This window comes from Dermacentor silvarum, chromosome 1, assembly GCF_013339745.2.
Source record: "Dermacentor silvarum isolate Dsil-2018 chromosome 1, BIME_Dsil_1.4, whole genome shotgun sequence".
Classification (NCBI taxonomy): domain Eukaryota; kingdom Metazoa; phylum Arthropoda; class Arachnida; order Ixodida; family Ixodidae; genus Dermacentor; species Dermacentor silvarum.
Genome location: NC_051154.1, coordinates 138562772 through 138587214, shown reverse-complemented (window position 1 = coordinate 138587214; position 24443 = coordinate 138562772). Strand labels below are relative to the sequence as shown.

Sequence of the window (24443 nt, the reverse complement as noted above, 5' to 3'; positions counted from 1 at the left end):
AACCATACAGAACGGCACTGGGTCGCCCGCAATGCACAAGAAACAGAAGGCTACTACAACTCGGGGTACATAACACGCTGGATGAGATCGCGGAAGCACAGAGGATAGCGCAACTCGAAAGGCTCTCCGGAACCAAGGCGGGCAGAGAAATCATGGAAAAGATCAGCATAAGCCACCACGGAATGAAGGGCCCCAAGACACAGATTCACCCGGACGTCCGAGCCGCAATAAACACTGAAAACATCGCGAAGAACATGCACCCCGAGCACAATGTTGAGAGAAGAAAATGCCGCACGAAAACGATTCTCAAAAACCACGGTGCGCTGGAGGGGGTGCTCTTCGTAGACGCCGCCCGGTACCCCCGAAACAGGGTCGACAATGGTGGTCGGCGGTGGTGTCTTCGCAACGGCGGTCGTAGACACGAAAGAACAGACCGTGACGGCGGGCGCCGTCAGGACCAGAGCGTCGGAGGCAGTGGAAGAAACGGCAATTGCATTGGTCGTAATCAACGGTCGGAAACAAGACAGAACAATAATCAGCGACTCCAAGACGGCCATTAGGAACTTCACAAAGGGCTGGGTCTCCACGGAGGCGGCCGAAATCCTGAGCAGCAGACTTCAAGAATGGCAAAATCACACCCAAATACCTCAAATGGATCCCGGCACACATGGGGGAAATAACCACAGCAGACCCGAGCACCCCTCCCAACCTCGACGAGAAGGCCCACCGAGTCGCGCGAAACTAACCCACCGTGGCTGGGACAGTGACAGCCCGACACCCCGCACCCCCCACGGAGGGGGTGAGGACTGCGGCGGAGGCGATGGGGAAGACGGAGGAGGCGACGACGACGAAGTAGCGATATAGGATGACAGACAGACTATTCACGTACCACGACATACTGACACATAAGAAACAAAGAGAAACATACCCACAACCGCACAAACAACTAGACAGATCTCAAGAAACAGATTGAAGAAGGTTGCAAACCAGAACCTTCAGAAACCCAGTACACTTAAACAGAGTAAATTCGACACAATACCCAGAAGCGAGCTGCAAGCTCTGCAAGCACGAACACGCAGACATAGAACCCGACATTGACTAGCTCAGATCTACACGACCAAGTATGGGCAATCCAGCGGGCCCGGGCAGCGGTGGAAAGGCTATGCCTCACCGCACATATAATGCCCGGGTGGCTTGAGCCCGGGCCGGTAACCTCGCAGGTGCTTCTATCAATTAAGTTTTTTTTTCGTCCGTAGGTCTACGCTCCCATAGATTTTTGAATGTCCGTGCCTCAAAACTCCCGCGCCCTCTATGAGGAGGCAAAGCAAATCAGTAAAGCATGTGCTGACACCTGGCGTAGCAAGAGGAAAGCTACGAAATTTTTTTCAATTGCCTGTTGCAGAAACAAGCGTAATTCAAACAAAATTCAAACATAATTCTAGTCCTTGAGCTGGATTATTCAGTGAGGCGGACATTACTTGCAAGAGAAATCGAAGCACATAGTCAACTAATTAACAAGAAATTACAAATTAACTTAATAATTACTTTACGGCACAGTGCAATTCACGAAATGCAGCCGGTGAGTTTGCAAAGCGTATCCACTTGAAATAAAATTCCGTAATGACACCAGTTTGGAGATATTCGCCCTCAAATCCGCTGTAAAAATGCACTGTTGGCCCACTTCTTTATTCACAAAATTCACTTTTATGCATTGAAGCAAGAAAGTAACCGGAATGTCCCACAATTTGGGAAATAATGCTCTTCTGTACAATGCTGTGCACTCTTGTGGTGTTCGTAAAGGCACACTCGCAAACTTCGTCTACTACAATATGCCTCCTCGCATTATTTCTTGTTTGATATTCCACGTGGTCTTTGAATTCTGGTGCTGCCAGTTTAACAATTGAGAAGTGCAGCGTTTGCACTGGTGCTTGCGACGTTGGTTGCATTGCCGTCAACGTTTTCAGCTAAGGCTAGTGAGTTATGAAGGCCGGGCAAGTGTTCACTTTAGCTCCGTTCGTGCGGCTGCGTTGGCCGACGGGCTGGGCGTCCTTTGGGACGATGCCCGCACAACCAAACACCGAATGCTTTCGTCGGGACGGAAAGAAGCGGTGCTTTCTACGAGAATGCGATAGGACGCGACATTCGTGCGGTCGGTGTTTAGCTGCATCGCTTTCCCTTATAAACAGGTGATATCGAACTGCTCATCCAGTGGAGTATGCAGTTATTGTTGTTGTTGTTGCCTCAAAACATGGCTCGTACCCACATTGGCCACATTAGATTGTTTGAAATCTGCGCCTAACAAAACACAACATGAGAGAAAGGCAAACATTTAACACAAAGTAATATTCAACTCAATGCCAACCGAAAATTTGAGAGGGCATATTCATGAATCTAGGGGGGAAACAATAAAGAGAAGTGTCCCACGGTCGGTACCCTAGAAGTGAAGCCTTCCTGACGCTTCAATAAATTTGTGGATAGCAGAAATCGTTAACCCATGGCTTGTGCATAATTGACACGTACCAAAGGACAAAATGTTTGGTGTAGTAAGCGCTAAACCCAGCTTACTTGTAGGAAATACTGGGAACATTCTGCGGAGGGAGGAGAAGCGGCGGCAAGAAAGAAAGAAATGGTCCATAGTTTCTGGTTCATTACAAAAATAACAAAGGTTAGTTATGGACAAACCAGATCTATGAAGGTAAAAATTTAGGCGGGGAACTCTACAACGGAAGCTTGATAATGTCACCTCGCAGTGTCTTGAAAGGCATTTGCTCGTGTTCCACTGGAAATTTAGATGTCGAAAATCCTCTGCGGAAAGTAGGGATGATTTAGTACAATTTAGAAATAAAAAGTGTTTAAATCTAGCACCTGTTATAAAAGCGAAATCAGGAAGGATATTTAAGACAGGACCATTTAGTGACAATGATGCGAGCGAGTCAGCTGATTCATTTAAAGAAATTCCACTATTACCGGCGAACCATACAAAGCGGACTTCAGACAAATTGTCTGGAACAAGAGTCGAAAATATACTCAGTAGGTGTGACCGATTTGTAGAAGTTAAATGTGTACAAACCGACAGCGCATCACTAACAATTATTACTTTCGATCTCTGGGTACCCAATTTTCTAATGGCTAGAATGATGGCCAGAAATTCTGCAAGAAATATTGGGGTGTAATCTGCTAGACGGAGACGTATCTGTAATCTGCTAGACGTATGCAGTTACCACTGCCTAGTGGAGAGCTTGATCACTTCTTCTTTCTGGGGTTTTACATGCCGAAACCAGTTCTGATTATGAGGCACGCCGTAGCGGAGGGCTTCGGATTAATTTTGACCCCCCGGGGTTCTTTAACGTGCACTACAACGCAAGCACACAGGCGTTTTTGCATTTTGCCTCCATCGAAATGCGGCCGCCGCGGCCGGGATTCGATCCCGCGATATCGTGCTCAGCAGCGCAAGGCCTTAGTTGACTGAGCCACCCCGGCGGGTAGCTTGATCACGTCGAGTTCCGGGACATGTTAAAAATACTGCGTTTATCGCAGGCCTATATGGCGCCATTGACAACCGAAAGTGACGTCGCTTTTTAGGGGCGAAGCTCCTTATAGCGGCACCCGTTCGTCCCCGTCGTCGTCGTCGTAGTAGTAGTAGTGTGTAACCAGTCTGAGAAAAATGAGAAAAAAAATTCCGAAGTTGTGTCCGTAGCGCGGAATCGAACCAGGGACCCCTCGCTTCCGAGCGCGCGGCGTTAGCCCACTACGCCACGAAGCGGACATGGACACACGCACCACGATGGCAATAAATACCCAACATTAACGAAAGGCCGCGTTTCTAGCGCGTTTCTAACGCGTTTGTGCTAGCGCGTTACGGCCCGTGTAAGAAGCTGGTGTAAGACGCTGTGGCCTCTCCGCCTTACCTTCAACGCGTTTCGAACGCGCTGCCCAAAGCGGTGGCAAGTCAAGTCGAGGAGCGTTTATGAATACGGGGGGTATACTCTCTCGGCAGTCATGTGATGGCGTCGGCAAACGCGGTGCATGTTCCGGCATGTGTAAATGGCTGCGTAAGACGCTGTGGCCGCTCCCCCTTATTAGAGAGTACTGCACGTTTCTAACGCGTTTGTGCTAGCGTCCCCTTAAGCGGGAGATCCGATGACTCCCTCCGGAGCTTCGCCCACTCATCATTCACCCCGTGGATATGCCGTGATTTTTTTCTACTTTCTTTTCTTTTCTGGTGTCGCTCTTGACGCCGAATGCACCAGTGTTAATGAGCCATAATTATACGAACACCACACATCCTTCCCTGTAACTTCGCATTCGTGAGCTTTGACGCTTGACAAGCGCATGCTTTCTTGTTGGATCACATGTACTTCACTTGTTCCGATTGCGATCCGTCCCATGTACATTACCCATTTGATGCCACATGTAACGGTGCGAAGAATTATATGTTCCGCACATAAACGCATGAAAATATTAAAATTCCGAAAGCGAACACGGAAAAGAAATACAAGTTAGTACAACGTATCAGAATATATTTATCATACTTAAGCGTTAAAAAAGTACAAATTTCAATCTTTCCCCCCAAATTAAACGTCAAACCAGAGAACAAAATACACACAAAACGCCTAATCTGGCCGCACACGAAGCGTAGCGGCCCACATCTGGGTCTGTCCCGCCCAAGTGTCCACAAATCAATCTCTACTCATGTGCCCTTCCTCGCTACACTTGAAGCAGCCTCGGCCGTGGCGCAAACATTCCCGGCTCATATGCCCTTCTTGGTTGCCCTCGAAGTGTGCACGGCCGCCGGTGCTACTCGCTGATCTGCCACGCTCCGAATGGCGGACGCCCCCGTAGATGAAAGTGAGCTGCTCCTTCTCCGGGGTGTCCTCACCCCAGCAGTCCGCTCCAGCCGCCAAGACGCCTCGGTTGCGGACGTTCTTGTGCCAGGTAGATCCCATGGCGCCCCAACCTGCGCCTGTGTAGTCGCCATTGTCAGAGCAGCCACACAGCACAACAGCCGAGCGGGAGACACCACGAATTCTGATGGTATGTAACGCAGGCCCATCTGTTGCCTGACTACTTACCACACGGCCGCCAGGAGGTTGCTGCTACACTTTGGCTACGCGCCCACGGCCTAACCCGAAGGAACCGGCAGTGACTATTCACGACGTCAGCCATCGAGCGTTCTTCTCATAAATTTGTTCGTTTCACTGGCTCATACCCACTATGTGTGGATTGGTCATGATGCGGATAGAATTAGAAGGCGGTTAGTAATTCCGAGAAAACAACTGAGATAATTCGGAAAGAATCAAGAAAATAGAAAATAACATAATTATAAATTTAACTATAAAATATTTTGAAACTAAAAAGTAAGCAAGTGTTACACGTTTTGAAAACGTGAAGGCGAAAGCCTGCCATCTGTGCAAGAAGACGACGACGAACGCGCGAGCAGTGGCACGATCGCGTCTCTGTGACCACGTGACGTCTGCATTCAGGCGCGCACTAGGCACAAAGCCAGTACAGAGGAGCAGCTGTGGCTTCAGGGAAGCGTGCTCGTCTTGACCGCGGCGGCTTGGCTTCGGTTCCCATCCAGACCGAAATGTACCAAATTTTCTTTTCAAAGCCACAAATTTACATTGGTTACAAGAACCTCCCTGAGAAATGTGGCGTCAATCAAAGCATTTTTAGACGTGCTTTTACTCTTTGCGGCGTCCGACATTTTTCATTACGGCGCAGTTTCGCCAGAGTCACCGCAAGGACACCGCCAAGGGCACAGCCAACATAGACACCTAACGCTTTCGCCTTAAAAGTGTTTTTTCCGCACGTGAAAGAAGCCCGCGAATACACACAAAGTGCCTCGAGCGGCCGGTTGCGCGGCCATTTTGCGTGTATTCGCGGCATTCTTTCACGCTCGAAAAAACACTTTTATGTAGCACGTAATGAGCAACGGAAACCTGTATCGGGAGTTTTTCCTGGTGCTGTACAATTTTCCCATTCACACTTTTCATCTAATCATAATATTTGAGAAGTCGATTGATTAATTAAGACCTAATATGTAATTAGGCGGAATGCAAAAAAACAATCTATCTCCAAGCGAAGGCAAGCAACATTACTTTGGTTCTGTCCAGCTACGTGGCCATTTACATATATTTAAAGTTTGGCCCAAGTTATGTGAAACACCCTATATAGGGTGTATAGGGTGTATGAATCCGCTGACTCGCTCGCAAGTGTCCTCACTAAATTGTCTCGTTTTCTTCCCGATTTTTCTTTTATAACAGGAGCTATACTTAAAGGCCTTTCATTTATAAAGATTTCGTTACGCTCGGATATATATGTGCCAGTGATGGCGCACGAATAATTAAATTTATTTGAATTCATTTTATTTTGATGCACGCAGGAAGCCTACGGGCGTCCCGCGCGTATTTGATACCGTTTGCAACGGTGCGAATAATCATTATACAGGGTGTTTCAGCAAACACTTTCAAAAATCCTTAAAGGTTGCCCATGGCAGATAGCACAATTCTAGTTAATGAGCTGGTCTACTCGAAGACGCGGACCTTACTTGCAAAATGAATTTAAACGCATAATCGAATAATTAACAGAAATTCACTAATTAAGTTTTTAACTAATTACTTGATGGCCCATATTGCAATTTACAAATTGTAGCCGTGGAGTTCGCAAGGCGGATCCACTTGGAACGAATTCTCGGGATGACACAAGTTTCGACATATTAATTCCCGAACTTTGCGGAGAAATGCATTGGCGTTCCAGTTAAGTTCTTAACAAAACGTCGCTTTTTGCATTGAAGCACAAAATTAACTGGAACGCCAATGCATTTCTCCGCAAAGTTCGGGAATTAATATCTCGAAACTGGTGCCATCCTGAGAATTACTTCTAAGTGGATCCGCCTTGCGAACTCCACGGCTACAATTTGTAAATTGCAATATGGGCCCTCAAGTAATTAGTTAAATAGTTAATTAGTAAATTTTCATCAATTAGTCGATTGTGCATTTCAATTCTTTGTGCAAGTAATGTCCGCCTCTTCGAGTACAGCAGCTCATTAACTAGAATTGGGCTATTTGCCACAGGCAACCTTAAATAAATTTTGAAAGTGTTCGCTGAAACACCCCGTATATGCGTAACACATATGCGTACGAGAATGTCAAACTCCATGTGCGAAGGTGGAAAATGAATGCGAGCTTATTACAATTCATGAGAACACATTTATAATTTTGAAAAGCGTGAAATGGGTAGAAAAACAAGACGTAAAACACATTTCATACAAATTTAAACCAACTACTTAAATACAAAATGCATACATAACGCCCATTTTGGCTACACACCAATCGCATAGCGGCCTATACTTGTGGGTGTGTCCTGCCCAAGTGTCTGCAAATCAATCCCTACTCATGTGGCCTTCTTCGCCACGCTTGAAGCAGCCTCGGCCACGGTGTCGTCGTCAGCAGGGGGGCAGTCCCGGCTCATATGCCCTTCTTGGTTGCACTCGAAGTGTGCACGGCCGGCGGTGCTACTCCCTGATCTGCCACGCTCCGAATGGCGGACGCCCCCGTAGATGAAAATGAGCTCCTCCTTCTCAGGGGTGGCCTCACCACAGCAGTCCGCTCCAGCCGCCAAGACGCCTCGGTTGCGGACGTTCTTGTGCCAAGTAAATCCCATGTGGCCCCAACCTGCGCCTGTATAGTCGTCATTGTCAGAGCAGCCACGCACACAACACCCGAGCAGAAAAAAAAATTAAATTATGGGGTTTTACGTGCCAAACCACAATCTGATTGAGGCACGCCGTAGTAGGGGACTCCGTAAATTTGGATCACCTGGGGTTCTTTAACGTGCACCTAAATCTAAGTACACGGGTGTTTTCGCATTGAGACACCAGAAATTCTGATGGTGTACGTATAACGCAGGCCCATCTGTTGCCTGACTACTTACCACAAGGCCGCCGGGAGGCTGTTGCTTCCATTCCCACTTTGGCTTCGCGTCCACGGCCTAGCCCGAAGAAATCGGCCGTGAAACTACTCGGGACTTGTCTTGTTTCCTAAACTTTGGCACATACCCACTACGGGGGATTGGCCAAGAAGCAGGCGGTTTCCAGCCTTGATCGAATGTTCTTCTCATAAACGTCTTCTTCTTTCTCTACTTCCGAACACCTCGTGCTTCTACGACTGACAGAGGGTCGGCGGCCAGGATTAAAAAATGACCTATATATATAGAGTCGTGAAACTTCATGGTCTTTCGGTACCGTTTTCAGTGTTAACGTTTCTGCAGCCGATGGTCAACGCTATTCGGATCATAGATCGCGTCTAAAAGAAATATATCTACTTCGATTTTGATACTCAGCTCGTCCGCTTACTTTCAGAATGCATCAGAAGTAGTGAGTCACTGCTGAAGGCGTAAGGTTCGTGATACCGTGGATAACTTACAAGGCAATTCCTGTATAACACACTCTTCCTTATTCGAAAGTTACATTGCGCATGAAATTCTTGACTGTCCTAGGCAACGACAACGAACAAGAAACCTGAGAAGGGCGGGTGCTGCAAATGCGTGAAAAAAAAGAAAAGCTGTCTGTGCACGAGAGAAGCAAAGCACAATACGAAAATGGCTCAGCACGAGGCACGTGCTACCCTCACGCGGTTCACTAACGCGGCAAAAGGCGGTGCACATGCTCAAATTAGATGTAAACAATATGATGAATACTCGTGCCGATGGGCTGAATTTAATCACTGTCGCCCTTGAACGACTGCTAACTTTTGCTGCTCGTTAACTAAGCTGGACGGTGTCGGCCGCGCGCGCAGGAGCCACGAAGGAAGAAGTTCTCTTTGGGATCCGTTTCGAGACTAGTTTATTCTGCTGGAGTAAATTACTAGAGTGGGGAAAGGAAAGCGGAAAGAAAAGAAGTAAACAAACACAGTAATAGGACGTGAGTCCGGAACCTGCAGTGCCGTAGAGTGTGGCAGTGGCCACTGTCGGATCGGTGACACGGGACACAGTGGTATTCACAATTAACTTGAGCGGACGGTTTTGTGCCCCCCTCGGCTCTCGCTTCTCGGTAGCGTCTTCGCGGTTGTAATCGAAGGTCTTAACACAAGATGCACGGGATGGAATTGGCATGACATATCGTCCACTTAATTTATGGCGTGATCCCCGCAGGGGCGTCTGCGTGAGCAGGCGTTTGGTGTGTTGCGACACCACGTACCCGAGCACATGAGGGTTGGACCCTCCCGCGTGTCGCTCGCGTGGCTTAGCCGTGTCCGGGGAAAAGGGGATCCTTGGGGTTGAGCCGAAGCCGGGCGTTTGGACCTTTACGGCCCCTCGGCAGAGGCAACACACCTCTTCGGCCTCTGCTTCACGTAGACGGCCCCCCTGGGCTGACCCACCCAGGGGAAACCGGCTGGTCGCCTTTTCCTATCCCCCTCTCTGCCCTTTTTATTTCCTATCTCCTTTCTTTACTGTCCTGTCTCCTATTCTCTTCTGTTACTTCCACGTTTTTATAGGCGGCTTGGGTTAACCTTGTGTATGTGCCCTCTCTTTGGTATCTTATATTGGGTTATAGCAGCAATGCACGGCTGGCGTCTGCAGCCTTACACCTTAAGTGCTGCAGCGTCCCCTAGTTGGGCTCCGTGGTGGGTGGCCGCCATTGCCGCCGAAATAAACCGAACTAATATGGGAGCACCTGCATTTCCCCGTCTACTTGATCGTCACCCTCACAAGAGGGGGCGCACCGATGAAATATTAAACCTATTCAGACCGAAAGAAATTTTTCCCCGATTCCAAGTTGTGCACAGTGAGAAAACTGAAAAACCAGCTCGAACCGTATCCCCCTTTCTTGTTGCGAAAGGCTTGACTGACGCCCTTGGCCCAGTTTACAAGGTCACCAAAATGGCGAGCGGGGACCTCCTGCTTGAGATTCGTGACAAAGCGCAGCACAATAAATTGAACAAGCTTGTGACATTTGAGGACATACCTGTTACCGTCTCACCTCATCGGTCTATGAACACAGCACGTGGAGTAGTGTCTGATGCAGATCAAATCGACTTGTCCGAAACCGAACTATTGGAAGGCTGGAAAGAACAAAACGTAACAAACGTACAGCGCATCATTATCAGAAGAGAAAATAAGGAAATTCCCACTAAACACCTGATCCTGACTTTTGCCACTTGCGATCTGCCACAAACCATAGAAACCGGATACACAAAGTTAGCTGTCAGGCCATACATCCCCAATCCCAGAAGATGCTTCCAATGTCAAAGATTTGGCCACGGCTCGCAGAGCTGCCGTGGTAGACTCACATGTGCGAAATGTGGAACGCAAGGTCATTCCTCAGACAACTGTGAAGCGACACCTCACTGTGTAAACTGTGATGGTGAGCATCCAGCTTACTCCCGGTCTTGTCCGAACTGGAAAAAAGAAAAAGAAATTATCACTCAAAGTTCGTGAGAACATCTCTTTCAAGGAAGCACGTAAAAGGTGCCTGCCATTCCACAGCACAACATATGCCGAGGCGACGCGTCAGGGGGCAACGTCGCACCGGCTTCCGCCACCTGCCCGGCCCGCGCGCAGCGAGCCGCCGGCTGTGGCAGCCACCCCTATGGTGGGAGCAGCCAAGGCTGCCTTGCCATCACCGAACTTGGCCACACCAGTGGCCCCTGCTAGCTCTGGCAGCAGCCAGGATAGCACGGAGGCTAAGGAGGTACCGTCAACCTCCGCACTGGTGGGGAGGTTGACGAGGCGAAGCGAGGCGAAGCCAAACCGACGTACACATCGCTCGTTAGAGCGAGTGTCCAACGCCTCGCAAGAGGCAATGGACACAACTTCTCAGACGGCACACGGAGTGCCTAGGGAGAGGCGACTCTCCCAAGAACGCTCCAAAAAAGACAAGACACCAGTTACAGCGCCTGTAAAAGGCTCTGTAAAATAGGCTGTACACACCCCTTGAAACACACAGCACCTTTTATTTTCCTCCAACATGAATAAATTAATACAGTGGAATGTTATGGGGACTAATCCACAACCTAGACGATATCCAAGAACTTCTCAGTAAATTTAATCCAAAGGTGCTGTGTGTTCAAGAAACACATCTAAACTCCAGAAACACCAACTTCCTACGTCAGAATATTGTTTTCCGAAAAGATCGCGAGGATTCTGCCGCATCATCTGGTGGTGTGGCCATCATACTCTACAGAAGTGTAGCCTGTCAGCAACTTCCACTTAATACGGCACTTGAGGCGGTAGCCGTTCGTGCTGTACTTCTGGGTAAACTCGTTACCATTTGCTCGCTCTACATACCCCCACATTATCCTTTACACAAGCATGAATTTCAGTCACTTATAGATGAATTACCGGAACCTTACCTCGTTCTTGGTGATTTCAATGCACACAGCAGCTTGTGGGGCGACACGCGTATCGATGCGCGAGGACGCCTAATCGAACAATTTCTTTTCTCCTCTGGTGCGTGTCTCCTGAATAAGAAGGAACCCACCTACTACAATCTCGCAAACAAAACGTTTTCTTCCATTGATCTCAGTGTAGCTTCCCCGTCTATATTTGCTGAACTTAAATGGGAAGTTATAAAAAATCTTTACGGGATTGACCACTTCCCGATACTGCTGAGATCACCACTACAAAACGAACCTCCACCACAGGCACCCCGCTGGAAGTTGGATATGGCAGATTGGGGAGAAATTCCAAAGTCTTACAAGTAGTATCTCGTGGTCTGAAATATCTTAGCTGGGAATTGATGCTGCTGTCGAGTATTTTACATGTTTTATAATTGATGCCGCTTCTGAATGTATACCTGAAATAAGTGGTGTGACCTGCAAACGCTGTGTCCCATGGTGGAACGAGGAATGTCGGAACGCTCGTAGGAAACAGAACAAAGCGTGGGGGTTGCTACGCGACTCCCCAACTGCGGAGAATCTTGTCAATTTTAAGAATAAAAAATCGCAGGGGAGAAGAACACGTCGACAGGCCAGGAGAGAGAGAGTTGGGAGAAGTTTTTATCAGACATCAACTCGTATACAGACGAGGGCAGAGTCTGGAAGAAAGTTAATAAGATAAAAGGGCTACAAACTTATTCACTCCCGTTGGTAAACACACAAGGCGACAGTCTGGAAGACCAAGCTAACTGCCTGGGAGCACATTTTGAACATGTGGCAAGCTCATCCCATTATTCGCCAACATTTAAAAGACGCAAGGCTACCATAGAAAAACAGAAAATAGAAAGAAAATGCACCGGATACGAGGTATACAACCAGCCATTTTGCATCGCTGAGCTCTATGCGTCGCTTAGTTGTTGCAACAAGTCTGCCCCAGGCTCTGACCGCATAGTTTATCAAATGCTAAAACACCTTCCCCATGAAACAAAGAAAACTCTCCTCTGCCTTTACAATGCTATATGGTCCTCCGGCAAGATCCCCTCCCCCTGGAAAGAGGCCATTGTCGTCCCTATACTGAAGCAGGGCAAGGACCCATCGTCTGTTTCGAGTTACCGGCCTATAGCACTAACAAGCTGTCTCTGCAAACTGTTCGAAAAATTGATAAACCGCCGACTAATACATTTCCTCGAATCAAACAAACTGCTTGACCCGTACCAATGCGGGTTTCGAGAGGGTCGATCCACCGCCGACCATTTGATACGTATTGAAACGCAAATTCGTGAAGCTTTTGTCCATAAGCAGTTCTTTCTGTCTGTATTCCTTGATATGGAAAAAGCCTACGACACCACGTGGCGGTTTGGAATACTTAGAGACCTCTCGCACGTTGGTATACGTGGTAACATGTTAAATGTCATAGAAAGTTATTTATCTAATCGCACATTCCGTGTTCGTGTGGGAAATGCTGTATCAAGACCATTTGTGCAGGAAACTGGAGTGCCACAGGGCGGAGTGCTGAGTTGCACTCTCTTTATCGTAAAAATGAGTTCTTTGCGTCTGTATATCCCAAGAAACATGTTTTACTCTGCATACGTCGATGATGTACAGTTAGGTTTCGCCTCGTGCAATCTTGCAGTCTGTGAGCGGCAGATTCAGCTTGGTCTGAGCAAGGTGTCTAAGTGGGCAGACGAGAATGGATTTAGCCTTAACCCACAAAAGACCACCTGCGTCCTGTACTCCGGGAAGAGGGGTCTGCACCCCGATCCTGACATTGAGTTGCAGGGACAACGTGTGGCCGTAAAAACAGAACATAATTTTTTAGGTGTGATTCTAGATACGAAACTTACATTTGTGGCACACATACAGTATATAAGAAACAAGTGCATGAAAACAATGAATATTCTAAAAGTGTTGTGACGCACCGTTTGGGGTAGTGACACAAAGTGCCTTTTAAATCTGTATAAGAGCCTCATACTCACACGACTAGATTACGGCGCCATAGCGTACCATTCCGCTACGCCAAGCGCCCTAAGGATGCTGGATCCTGTACACCATCTAGGCATCCGCCTAGCCACTGGTGCCTTCAGGACAAGTCCTGTGTCAAGCTTGTACGTAGAAGCGGACGTGTGGTCGCTTGACATGCAACGTTCATACTTAAGCCTTACCTATTTCCTGAAAGTAAATTCGAACTCGGAACATCCGTCCTTCTCAATCATAAATGATATGACCAGTGCCACACTCTTTAATAACCGGCCGACAGTAAGAGAACCCTTCTCACTACGTATAAGAAAAATTAGTGCAGAAATGGATATCCCACTACTTGAAAATAATTTGATGGCCCCAGCAAATCCAGTGCCACCGTGGCAGTGGCAATTCATAGAGTGTGATACTTCGTTTATAGAGGTCACAAAAGACACTCCAGAGGCACATATCCAGATGCATTTTCTAGAAATCCAGTTCAAGTACTCGTCCTGCACTCAGTTTTACACTGACGGTTCCAAGTCACATGCAGGGGTTTCTTATGCAGTAGTCGGCCCATCGTTCTCCGAGTCCGATGTACTGCACCCGGAAACAAGCATTTTTACGGCTGAAGTCTATGCACTTTTATCAGCCGTGAAGAATATAGGCAAGTCAAAACTCAAACGATCAATAATATTTACAGACTCCCTAAGCGTTGTAAAAGCTATCATGACTCTACATAGACACAAAAACCCTGTATTCATTGAACTGTATTCTGCTCTGTGCAAAGCATATATGTCTAACCAGCATATTATTTTGTGCTGGGTGCCTGGCCATAGAGGCATCGAGGGCAATGTTCTGGCTGATCAAATGGCCTCATCAACTACATCGCGAGCCCTTAACCCTACAGCTTCTATCCCTGCCGCAGACCTCAAGCCCTACTTAAGAAATAATCTTCGAAGCCACTGGCAGCGCTTGTGGGATGCCGAAACGAACAATAAGCTCCATTTAGTTAAGCCACAGATAGGTCCCTGGCATCCCGTTACGAAAATACGAAGAACTAATGTCCTATTCTCTCGTTTGAGAATAGGACATACATATGGCACCAACAATTTTCTTTTAACTGGAAATGACCCACCAACCTGTGGTAGATGTGGAGAGAAGGCTTACCGTGCTCCACGCCCTCGTGGAGTGCAGGGAAGCCGAAACAGAGAGAAAAAGGCACTTTCCTCTAGCGTACCAGTACTGTCTCCCTCTCCATCCCGCTATGTTTCTGGGTGACAAACCCCTCTAACACCAAAGCTGTCCTGGGTTTTCTTAGCGTTGTTACATTGCATGTTATTTGCCCAATAGTTTCATAGCGCATCCTCTCTCCAGAGGATGCCGCTGCGATAGTAGTTTTGTATAGCACGCGTCTCCAGGCCCTTGCATTTCAAAGGGCCTGTCAAGGCAGTAGTGCTTTTTGAAAAGACTTATCAGTGATAAATTCTCATTAATCATTATCTTGCAATTTGTTCTTTCGTTTCATAGTGCACCTCATTAGCCATTGCCATAATTTTATTACATATATATTTTACGCATTTTACAGCGATTGTTTTTAGGCCCTTTTACAGCCACGACACATCTACCTTTCGCAATTCATCGCTCCATTGTCAACTTATTAACACAAGCCTGGCGCTCTTTGGCCATACCTGGCCCTTGCGCCATTAAACACCATACATCATCAATTTATGGCGTGATCACGAAACAACGATGCGTACTTGTTCAATATCGTTGTGATGATGTTATCAACGAAAACTGTGGATGCGCAAGTTCTCGTAAAGAAATTGCCAGGCTGAAGTGACTCCTTGACTCACTTCAATGAATTGCTGTGAGCAGCATTGTGAGCCCCGTTTTGTGGATTCGATCGTCGTGTGTAATGTGCGATCTAGAAGAAGCCCCTCCGGCTATCGGAGAAAGCGTTGAGAGAACTCCAGCTCCTCAGAAATAATTTCTAGAAATTCCTCTAGAATGCTAAGAGGTAGCCCCTCATGCTGAAGAAACATGCAGCATGCATGCAGCAACAGACGCGTGCTGTGCGCAGCGTAACCTACTTGCGACAAAGACATGCAAGACACGCGCGGATACCAAGCACCCATCGAGGTGGGCCTGACATGATCCGCTTCTCGGCCACAGAGGGAAATCAAATAAATTCAAATTTGATCCAATAAATAACAGTACCTCGATCAATGCATACCGTTTGGCTGTGTACGACTGCAGACGCGGTGGATACGGTCCACAAAATGAACGTGACAAAAAACAAAAACACCGTCTGCGTTAGTGTTGTTTGCAGCTAATACTAATGTTCAGTTCGCATGCAGACCACGACCGGTCTTCGCTCGTAGAACAACATATTTTAATTAATTTTTAATTATGGAATCTCAAAGGCCACGAAAAACAATGTCGCGGTACTTTGAAGTAAAAAAGTGCTTAATAAAAAATGGTGGTGTGCACGAGAGTGCAGCCGAAGAGGTTCTGTCAAGGCTCCTTTTCAGTGTTCGTTGGAGGAGGTTTCAGAAATAATATCACACCTATGATACATAAAACAGTGTATAGTCTCTGCACGCGGACAAACACGAGAGATCGTTGACTTTGACAGCTGACAGCTCACCCCGAACAATGTTTTACAGCGGAGCTGTATATGTCAGCCGATCTCCCTCCCTTCTTGCGTCGGTAAAGTGATGGAGCACACCTGTCTGAACAGAGTTAACGGCTACCTGGAGTCCAACGACGCATACCGCAGCAACACGATCGGCTTCAGAAGAGGGCTCTACCCAAGACGCCATTATACAACTCAAGGAGCAAGTCATAGACACCACGGAGCGAGGCTCGAGGGCAATACTCGGACTCGATCGATCTCAAGAAGGCCTTCGACAGGGTCGAGCACGCGGCCATCCTCGAAAGAATCGCGCAACTGGGCCTGGGCGAACGAACGTGACTCCAAGACGGCCGTTAGGAACTTCACAAAGGGCTGGGTCTCCACGGAGGTGGCCAAAATTTCCTTATGGGAAGAAATTTCCTTACGGGAAGAACAGCCAGAATCAGACTGGACGAGGAGGAGAGCATCCAGGTGGACATGGGCAGCGCGGGAACACCGCAAGGGTCCGTCGTGTCACCCGAAGCTCTTCAACCTCGTCATGATCAGACTATCGGAAAAATTGGAGCGAATAGAAGGCATTAGTCACACAGTTTATGCAGACGACATTACGATTTGGACCACGAAAGACGCAAGCGAGGGCGAGATGGAGAACAAACTTCAAGGGGCGGTGGAGGCAGTCGAGAATCATTTGGAAGGCACCGGACTAGATTGTTCGCCGGGGAAATCGGAACTGCTACTCTACCGCCCCAGGAGGCTGGGCACACCGTCCAGAGACGTAGCGGAACTACACAAAAGGGGAATTATAATAACCACGAGAAACGGCACGGAGATACCCATGGTCCAGAAGATCAGAGTGCTGGGTCTCTGGATCGAAGCCAGGGGAACAATCGCGGAAACCGTAACACGCCTGGAAAAGAAAGTCACGGCGACCGTTAGGCTAATACAAAGGGTCTCCAACAGCAGAATGGGCATTAAAGAAAGAAACGTGGTACGGCTCGTCCAGGCTTTCGCGATCAGCCACATCGCGTACGTAGCGGCGTTCGTCCACTGGAACAAGGCTGATAAAGACAAGATTGACGCGCTCATTAGAAAACCATACAGAACGGCACTGGGTCGCCCGCAATGCACAAGAAACGGAAGGCTACTACAACTCGGGGTACATAACACGCTGGATGAGATCGCGGAAGCACAGAGGATAGCGCAAATCGAAAGACTCTCCGGAACCAAGGCGAGCAGAGAAATCATGGAAAAGATCGGCATAAGCTACCACGGAATGAAGGGCCCCAAGACACAGATTCACCCGGACGTCCGAGCCGCAATAAACACTGAAAAGATCGCGAAGAACATGCACCCCGAGCACAATGTTGAGAGAAGAAAATGCCGCACGAAAACGATTGTCAAAAACCACGGTGCGCTGGAGGGGGTGCTCTTCGTAGACGCCGCCCGGTACCCCCGAAAGAGGGTCGACAATGGTGGTGTCGGCGCTGGTGTCTTCGCAACGGCGGTCGTAGACACGAAAGAACAGACCGTGACGGCGGGCGCCGTCAGGACCAGAGCGTCGGAGGCAGCGAAAGAAACGGCAATCGCATTGGTCGTACTCAACGGTCTGAAACAAGACGGAACAATAATCAGCGACTCCAAGGCGGCCATTAGGAACTTCACAAAGGGCTTTGTCTCCACGGAGGCGGCCAAAATCCTGAGCAGCAGACTTCAAGAATGGCAAAATCACACCCAAATACCTCAAATGGATCCCGGCACACATGGGGGAAGTAACCACAGAAGACCCGAGCACCCCTCCCAACCTCGACGAGAAGGCCCACCGAGTCGCGCGAAACTAACCCACCGTGGCTGGGACAGTGACAGCCCGACACCCCGCACCCCCCGCGGAGGGGGTGAGGACTGCGGCGGAGGCGATGGGGAAGACGGAGGAGGCGACGACGACGAAGTAGCGATATAGGACGACAGAGAAAGACTAGTCACGTACCACGACATACTGACACACTATAAGAAACAGAGAAACATACCCACAACCGCACAAACAACTAGACAGATCTCAAGAAACAGATTGGAGAAGGTTGCAAACCAGAACCTTCAGAAACCCAGTACACTTAAACAGAGTAAATTCGACACAATACCCAGAAGCGAGCTGGAAGCTCTGCAAGCACGAACACGCAGACACGGCACATGTCTTATGGAAATGCACAGAGATCAGACTAGTATACAGAGAGGACAACATAGAACCCGACCTTATCGAGGAGCGATGGCTAAGCGCTCTGACTAGCTCAGATCTACACGGCCAACTATGGGCAATCCAGCGGGCCCGGGCAGCGGTGGAAAGGCTATGCCTCACCGTACATATAATGCCCGGGTGGCCTGAGCCCGGGCCGGCAACCTCGCAGGTGCTTCTATCAAATAAGTTTTTTTCCGTCCGTATATCTACGCTCTCATAGATGTTTGAATGTCCGTGCCTCAAAACTCCCGCGCCCTCTATGAGGAGGCCAAGCAAACCAGTAATGCATGTGCTGACACCTGGCGTAGCAAGAGGAAAGCTACGAAATTTTTTTTTTCAATTGCCTGTTGCAGAAACAAAGTAATTCAAACAAAATTCAAACATAATTCTAGTCCTTGAGCTGGATTATTCAGTGAGGCGGACATTACTTGCAAGAGAAATCGAAGCACATAGTCAACTAATTAACAAGAAATTACAAATTAACTTAATAATTACTTTACGGCACAGTGCAATTCACGAAATGCAGCCGGTGAGTTTGCAAAGCGTATCCACTTGAAATAAAATTCCGTAATGACACCAGTTTGGAGATATTCGCCCTCAAACCCACTGTAAAAATGCGCTGTTGGCCCACTTCTTTATTCACAAAATTAACTTTTATGCAATGAAGCACGAAAGTAACCGGAACGTCCCACAATTTGGGAAATAATGCTCTTCTGTACAATGATGTGCACTCTTGTGGTGTTCGTAAAGGCACACTCGCAAACTTCGTCTACTACAACATGCCTCCTCGCATTATTTCGTGTTTGATATTCCACGTGGTCTTTGAATTCTGGTGCTGCCAGTTTAACAATTGAGAAGTGCAGCGTTTGCAATGGTGTTTGCGAGGTTGGTTGCATTGCCGTCAACGTTTTCAGCTAAGGCTATAGTGAGTTATGAAGGCAGGGCAAGTGTTCACTTTAGCTCCCTTCGTGCGGCTGCATTGGCCGACGGGCTGGGCGTCCTTTGGACGATGCCCCCAGAACCAAACACCGAATGCTTTCGTCGGTACGGAATGAAGCGGTGCTTTGTACGAGAATGCGATATGACGCGACATTCGTGCGGTCGGTGTTTAGCTGCATCGCTTTCCCTGCTAAACAGGTGATCTCGACTTGAACTGCTCATCCAGTGCAGCATGCAGTTACCACTGCCTAGTGGAGAGCTTGATCACTTCTTCTTTCTGGGGTTTTACGTGCCAAAACCAGTTCTGATTATGAGGCACGCCGTAGTGGAGGGCTCCGGATTAATTCTGAGCACCTGGGGTTCTTTAACGTGCACTACAACGCGGGCACACGGGCGTTTTTGCATTTTTCCTACATCGAAATGCTGCCGCCGCGGCCGGGATTCGATCCCGCGATATAGTGCTCAGCAGCGCAAGGCCTTTGCTGACTGAGCCACCCCGGCGGGTAGCTTGATCATGTCGAGTTCCGGGACATGTTAAAAATACTGCGTTTATCGCAGGCCTATATGGCGCCATTGACAACAGAAAGTGACGTCGCTTTTTGCTACTTTTTCTTTTCTGGCGTCGCTCTTGACGCCGAATGCACCAGTGTTAACGAGCCATAATTATACGAACACCACACACCCTTCCCTGTAACTTCGCATTCGTGAGCTTTGACGCTTGACAAGCGCATGCGTTCTTGTTGGATCACATGTACTTCACTTGTTCCGATTGCGATCCGTGCCATGTACATTACCCATTTGATGCCACATGTAACGGTGCGAAGAATTATATGTTCCGCACATAAACGCATGAAAATATTAAAATTCCGAAAGCGAACACGGAAAAGAAATACAAGTTAGTACAACGTATCGGAATATATTTATCATCCTTAAGCGTTAAAAAAGTACAAATTTCAATCTTTCCCCCAAAATTAAACGACAAACCAGAGAACAAAATACACACAAAACGCCTAATCTGGCCGCACACGTAGCGTAGCGGCCCACATCTGGGTCTGTCCCGCCCAAGTGTCCACAAATCAATCTCTACTCATGTGCCCTTCCTCGCTACACTTGAAGCAGCCTCGGCCGTGGCGAAAACAGTCCCGGCTCATATGCCCTTCTTGGTTGCACTCGAAGTGTGCACGGCCGCCGGTGCTACTCGCTGATCTGCCACGCTCCGAATGGCGGACGCCCCCGTAGATGAAAGTGAGCTGCTCCTTCTCGGGGGTGTCCTCACCCCAGCAGTCCGCTCCAGCCGCCAAGACGCCTCGGTTGCGGACGTTCTTGTGCCAGGTAGATCCCATGGCGCCCCAACCTGCGCCTGTGTAGTCGCCATTGTCAGAGCAGCCACACAGCACAACAGCCGAGCGGGAGACACCACGAATTCTGATGGTATGTAACGCAGGCCCATCTGTTGCCTGACTACTTACCACACGGCCGCCAGGAGGTTGCTGCTACACTTTGGCTACGCGCCCACGGCCTAACCCGAAGGAACCGGCAGTGACTATTCACGACGTCAGCCATCGAGCGTTCTTCTCATAAATTTGTTCGTTTCACTGGCTCATACCCACTATGTGTGGATTGGTCATGATGCGGATAGAATTAGAAGGCGGTTAGTAATTCCGAGAAAACAACTGAGATAATTCGGAAAGAACCAAGAAAATAGAAAATAACATAATTATAAATTTAACTATAATATATTTTTGAAACTAAAAAGTAAGCAAGTGTGACACGTTTTTAAAACGTGAAAGAGAAAGCCTGCCATCTGTGCAAGAAGACGACGACGAACGCGCGAGCAGTGGCACGATCGCGTCTCTGTGACCACGTGACGTCTGCATTCAGGCGCGCACTAGGCACAAAGCCAGTACAGAGGAGCAGCTGTGGCTTCAGGGAAGCGTGCTCGTCTTAACCGCGGCGGCCTGGCTTCGGTTCCCATCCAGACCGAAATGTACCAAATTTTCTTTTCAAAGCCACAAATTTACATTGGTTACAAGAACCTCCCTGAGAAATGTGGCGTCAATCAAAGCATTTTTAGACGTGCTTTTACTCTTTGCGGCGTCCGACATTTTTCGTTATGGCGCAGTTTCGCCAGCGTCGCCGCAAGGTCACCGCCAAGGGCACCGCCAACATAGACACCTAACGCTTTCGCATTAAAAGTGTTTTTTCCGCACGTGAAAGAAGCCCGCGAATACACACACAGTGCCTCGAGCTGCCGGTTGCGCGGCAATTTTGCGTGTATTCGCCGCATTCTTTCACGCTCGGAAAAACACTTTTATGTAGCACGTAATGAGCAACGGAAACCTGTATCGGGAGTTTTTCCTGGTGCTGTACAATTTTCCCATTCACACTTTTCATCTAATTATAATATTTGAGAATTCGATTGATTAATTAAGACCTAATATGTTTTTAGGCGGAATGCAAAAAAAATAGTCTGAGTATCTGCAAGCGAAGGCAAGCTACATTACCCTGGTTCTGTCCAGCTACGTGACCATTTACATATATTTAAAGTTTGCCCCAAGTTACGTGAAACACCCTATATGGGGTGTATGAATCTGCTGACTCGCTCGCAATGGTCCTCACTAAATTGTGTCATTTTCTTCCCGATTTTTCTTTTACAACAGGAGCTATACTTAAACGCCTTTCATTTATAAATATTTCATTACGCTCGGACATATATGTGCCAGTGATGGCGCACGATTAATTAAATTTATTTCAATTCATTTTATGTCAATGTGCACAAGAAGCCTATACGGGCGTCCTGCACGTATTTTATACCACTTGAAACGGTGCAAATAATCATTATATATGCGTAACACACATACGTACGAAAATATGAACTCTGTGCGAACGTGGAAAATGAATGCGAGCTTAGTACAAGTCATAAGAAAACATTTATGCTTTTGAATAGCGTGATATAGGTAGGAAATAAAAGGCATAAACAATACTTTATACAAATCTAAACGAACAATTTAAAGACAAAGTACACACATAACACCTATTTCGCCACACACCAATCGTATAGCGACCCACTTCTCGGTATGTCCCGCCCAAGTGTCTGTAAATCAATTTCTACTCATGTGGCCTTCTTCGCCACACTTGAGGCATCCTCGGCCGTGGCGTCGTCGTCAGCAGTGGACCGTCCCGGCTCATATGCCCTTCTTGGTTGCACTCAAAGTGTGCACGGCCGGCGGTGCTACTCTCTGATCTGCCACGCTCCGAATGGCGGACGCCCCCGTAGATGAAAGTGAGCTGCTCCTTCTCAGGGGTGGCCTCACCCCAGCAGTCCGCTCCAGCCCCCGAGACGCCTCGGTTGCGGACGTTCTTGTGCCAGGTAGATCCCATGGAACCCCAACCTGCGAGTTTATATAGTCGCCATTGTCAGAGCAGCCACGCACACAACACCCGAGCAGGAGACACCAGAAATTCTGACGGTGTATAACGCAGGCCGATCTGTTGCCTGACTACTTACCACAAGGCCGCCGGGAGGTTGCTGCTTCCATTCCCACTTTGGTTTCGCGTCCACGGCCTAGCCCGAAGAAATCGGCCGTGAAACTACTCGGGACTTCAGCCATGATCGAATGTTGTTGTTGCCTCAAAACATCTTGTCTTGTCTCGTTTCCTAAACTTTGGCTCATACCCACTACGGGGGATTGGCCAAGAAGCAGGTGGTTTCAACTATGTATATGAGGAATTTAACAAAAACTTAATCTTAATGTGAGATTTAATCTTAATTTTGAGATAAAGCAATGTTGTCATAAAGAAGTGAAATAATATAAATAATTCTTAATTCTAGAAATTCAGCAAGGTAATCTTTTTGTATCTCTAGTGAAATTGGAAACTGCAAGAAAAGGGCATTCCTGTGACTGTGTCCCAGTGAAGTCGCCCCAAAGGAGAGAATGGTTGGTGAGGTTAATAATGGGCCGAGTTTTCGAAATGCAATTTCTAAGATTTTTCTTTCTCTTGAAAATCGGCGGCACGAAAGGAAAAAGTGCTCAATGGATTCGGATTTATTGCAAAAAGAACATAAAGGGGACACAGCGAGACCAGACCTGTGTAAGTAAAAATTTAGAGGCGGTATACGGCATCTCAATTCTGTAATGGAAACTTTCAATTGCCTTGATGTACACCAATTATTATTCCACGAGAAGCAAAGATGGTGGAAATCAGACGATGTTAAAATAAATTTTGCGGAATTTTGCGATATAGAGAAATTTCTGTACCTAGCCGCGGTGGCATAAGCTGATGTCGGCAAAACAGATATGACAGTGCCATTAAGTGATGCTCGCGCGAGTGAATCAGCCATTTCATTCAAGTGCAAACCGCGATGTCCCGGTACCCAAAGCAAGTATACTTGCCGCATGTACGAAGGAACCATTGAACAAAATGTTCGCAAGTTTTTGAATTTGACGAGGCTGTAAGTGCTGTGCATATACAGACAGTGATTCAGTCACAATAACAGCTAATGAATCGTTTTGTGGAATTTTTCGTAGGGGTAATATAATCGCTATTAGTTCTGCCTGAAAAATGGGTGTGAAGTCGGGAAGGCGAAGAGAGTAAGACCATTGAAGAGATTCAGAGAAGATCCCCACTCCTGCCTTCTCATTGCACACGGAAGCGTCGGTAGCTATTATGTTGTCAGTAGCTCGCTGGTTTGACTGGTCTTTTAATATATTATTTAAATGTCTGCTAGGCAATAGTTTAGCATAATTTGCAAATATTTCCTCGAATTCAATTTTGAGGTCTGTTAAGGCATTATTCGAATGGCAAACTTGACGTAATGACACATTCAATTGTAACTGTGCGTGCACAAATATTATCTGAGGACTGTGTAATCGCGACCACGATACGTTAAAGAACTCAGACGGTTCAGTGAAAAATATGTATTGTGCACGCCTCCTTGAAAATTCATAAATGTTTTAAAAAGTCTGAACCCAAAGCATGCGCAATATACAATCTAGAGTGGGTATATTAGCTTCCTGAATAACACAGTGTTGGCAACGAATCTAGGTAGCCCAAGGCATAATCGTAGAGATTTTCTTTCTAATAGTATCAGAGGTTTAATTTTATAGGCGGGACCACCGGAAAATAACACGCAACCGAATTCTAATATGGGCCGAATATACATTTTATATATCATCATTAAAGTATCCCTGCGTAGTCCTCGTGCTTCTATGACTGCTTGAGCGTCGGCGGCCAGGATTAAAAAAATGACCTATAAAGTTGTGAAAGTTCATGGTCTTTCGGTGCCGTTTTCGGTGTTAAC

At 47.6% G+C, this 24443-nt stretch overlaps 2 protein-coding genes across 2 annotated transcripts in view; one reads left to right on the top strand and one right to left on the bottom strand.

Annotated features, from left to right (window-relative positions):
* LOC119436113 (acyl-coenzyme A diphosphatase NUDT19-like) overlaps positions 1 to 24443 on the top strand; it is a 155825-nt gene that overhangs the window by 48720 nt on the left and 82662 nt on the right. The window lies entirely within an intron of this gene.
* On the bottom strand, positions 4600 to 22750 carry LOC119436114 (probable ATP-dependent RNA helicase vasa-like). The gene is made up of 2 exons (XM_049660934.1): positions 22650 to 22750; positions 4600 to 4963 (listed from the first exon to the last, which is right to left on the bottom strand). The coding sequence occupies exons 1-2, from the start codon at positions 22678 to 22680 to the stop codon at positions 4680 to 4682; spliced, it is 315 nt and encodes a 104-aa protein (XP_049516891.1). The 5' UTR covers positions 22681 to 22750; the 3' UTR covers positions 4600 to 4679.

Bases quoted from the DNA above. Each gene is read 5' to 3' on its own strand.
- LOC119436114 (XM_049660934.1), bottom strand. From the start codon at position 22,680: ATGGAAGCAGCAACCTCCCGGCGGCCTTGTG. The intron at 4,964-22,649 runs GTAAGTAGTCAG...GCGACTACACAG, and splicing joins AACCTCCCGGCGGCCTTGTG to GCGCAGGTTGGGGCGCCATG.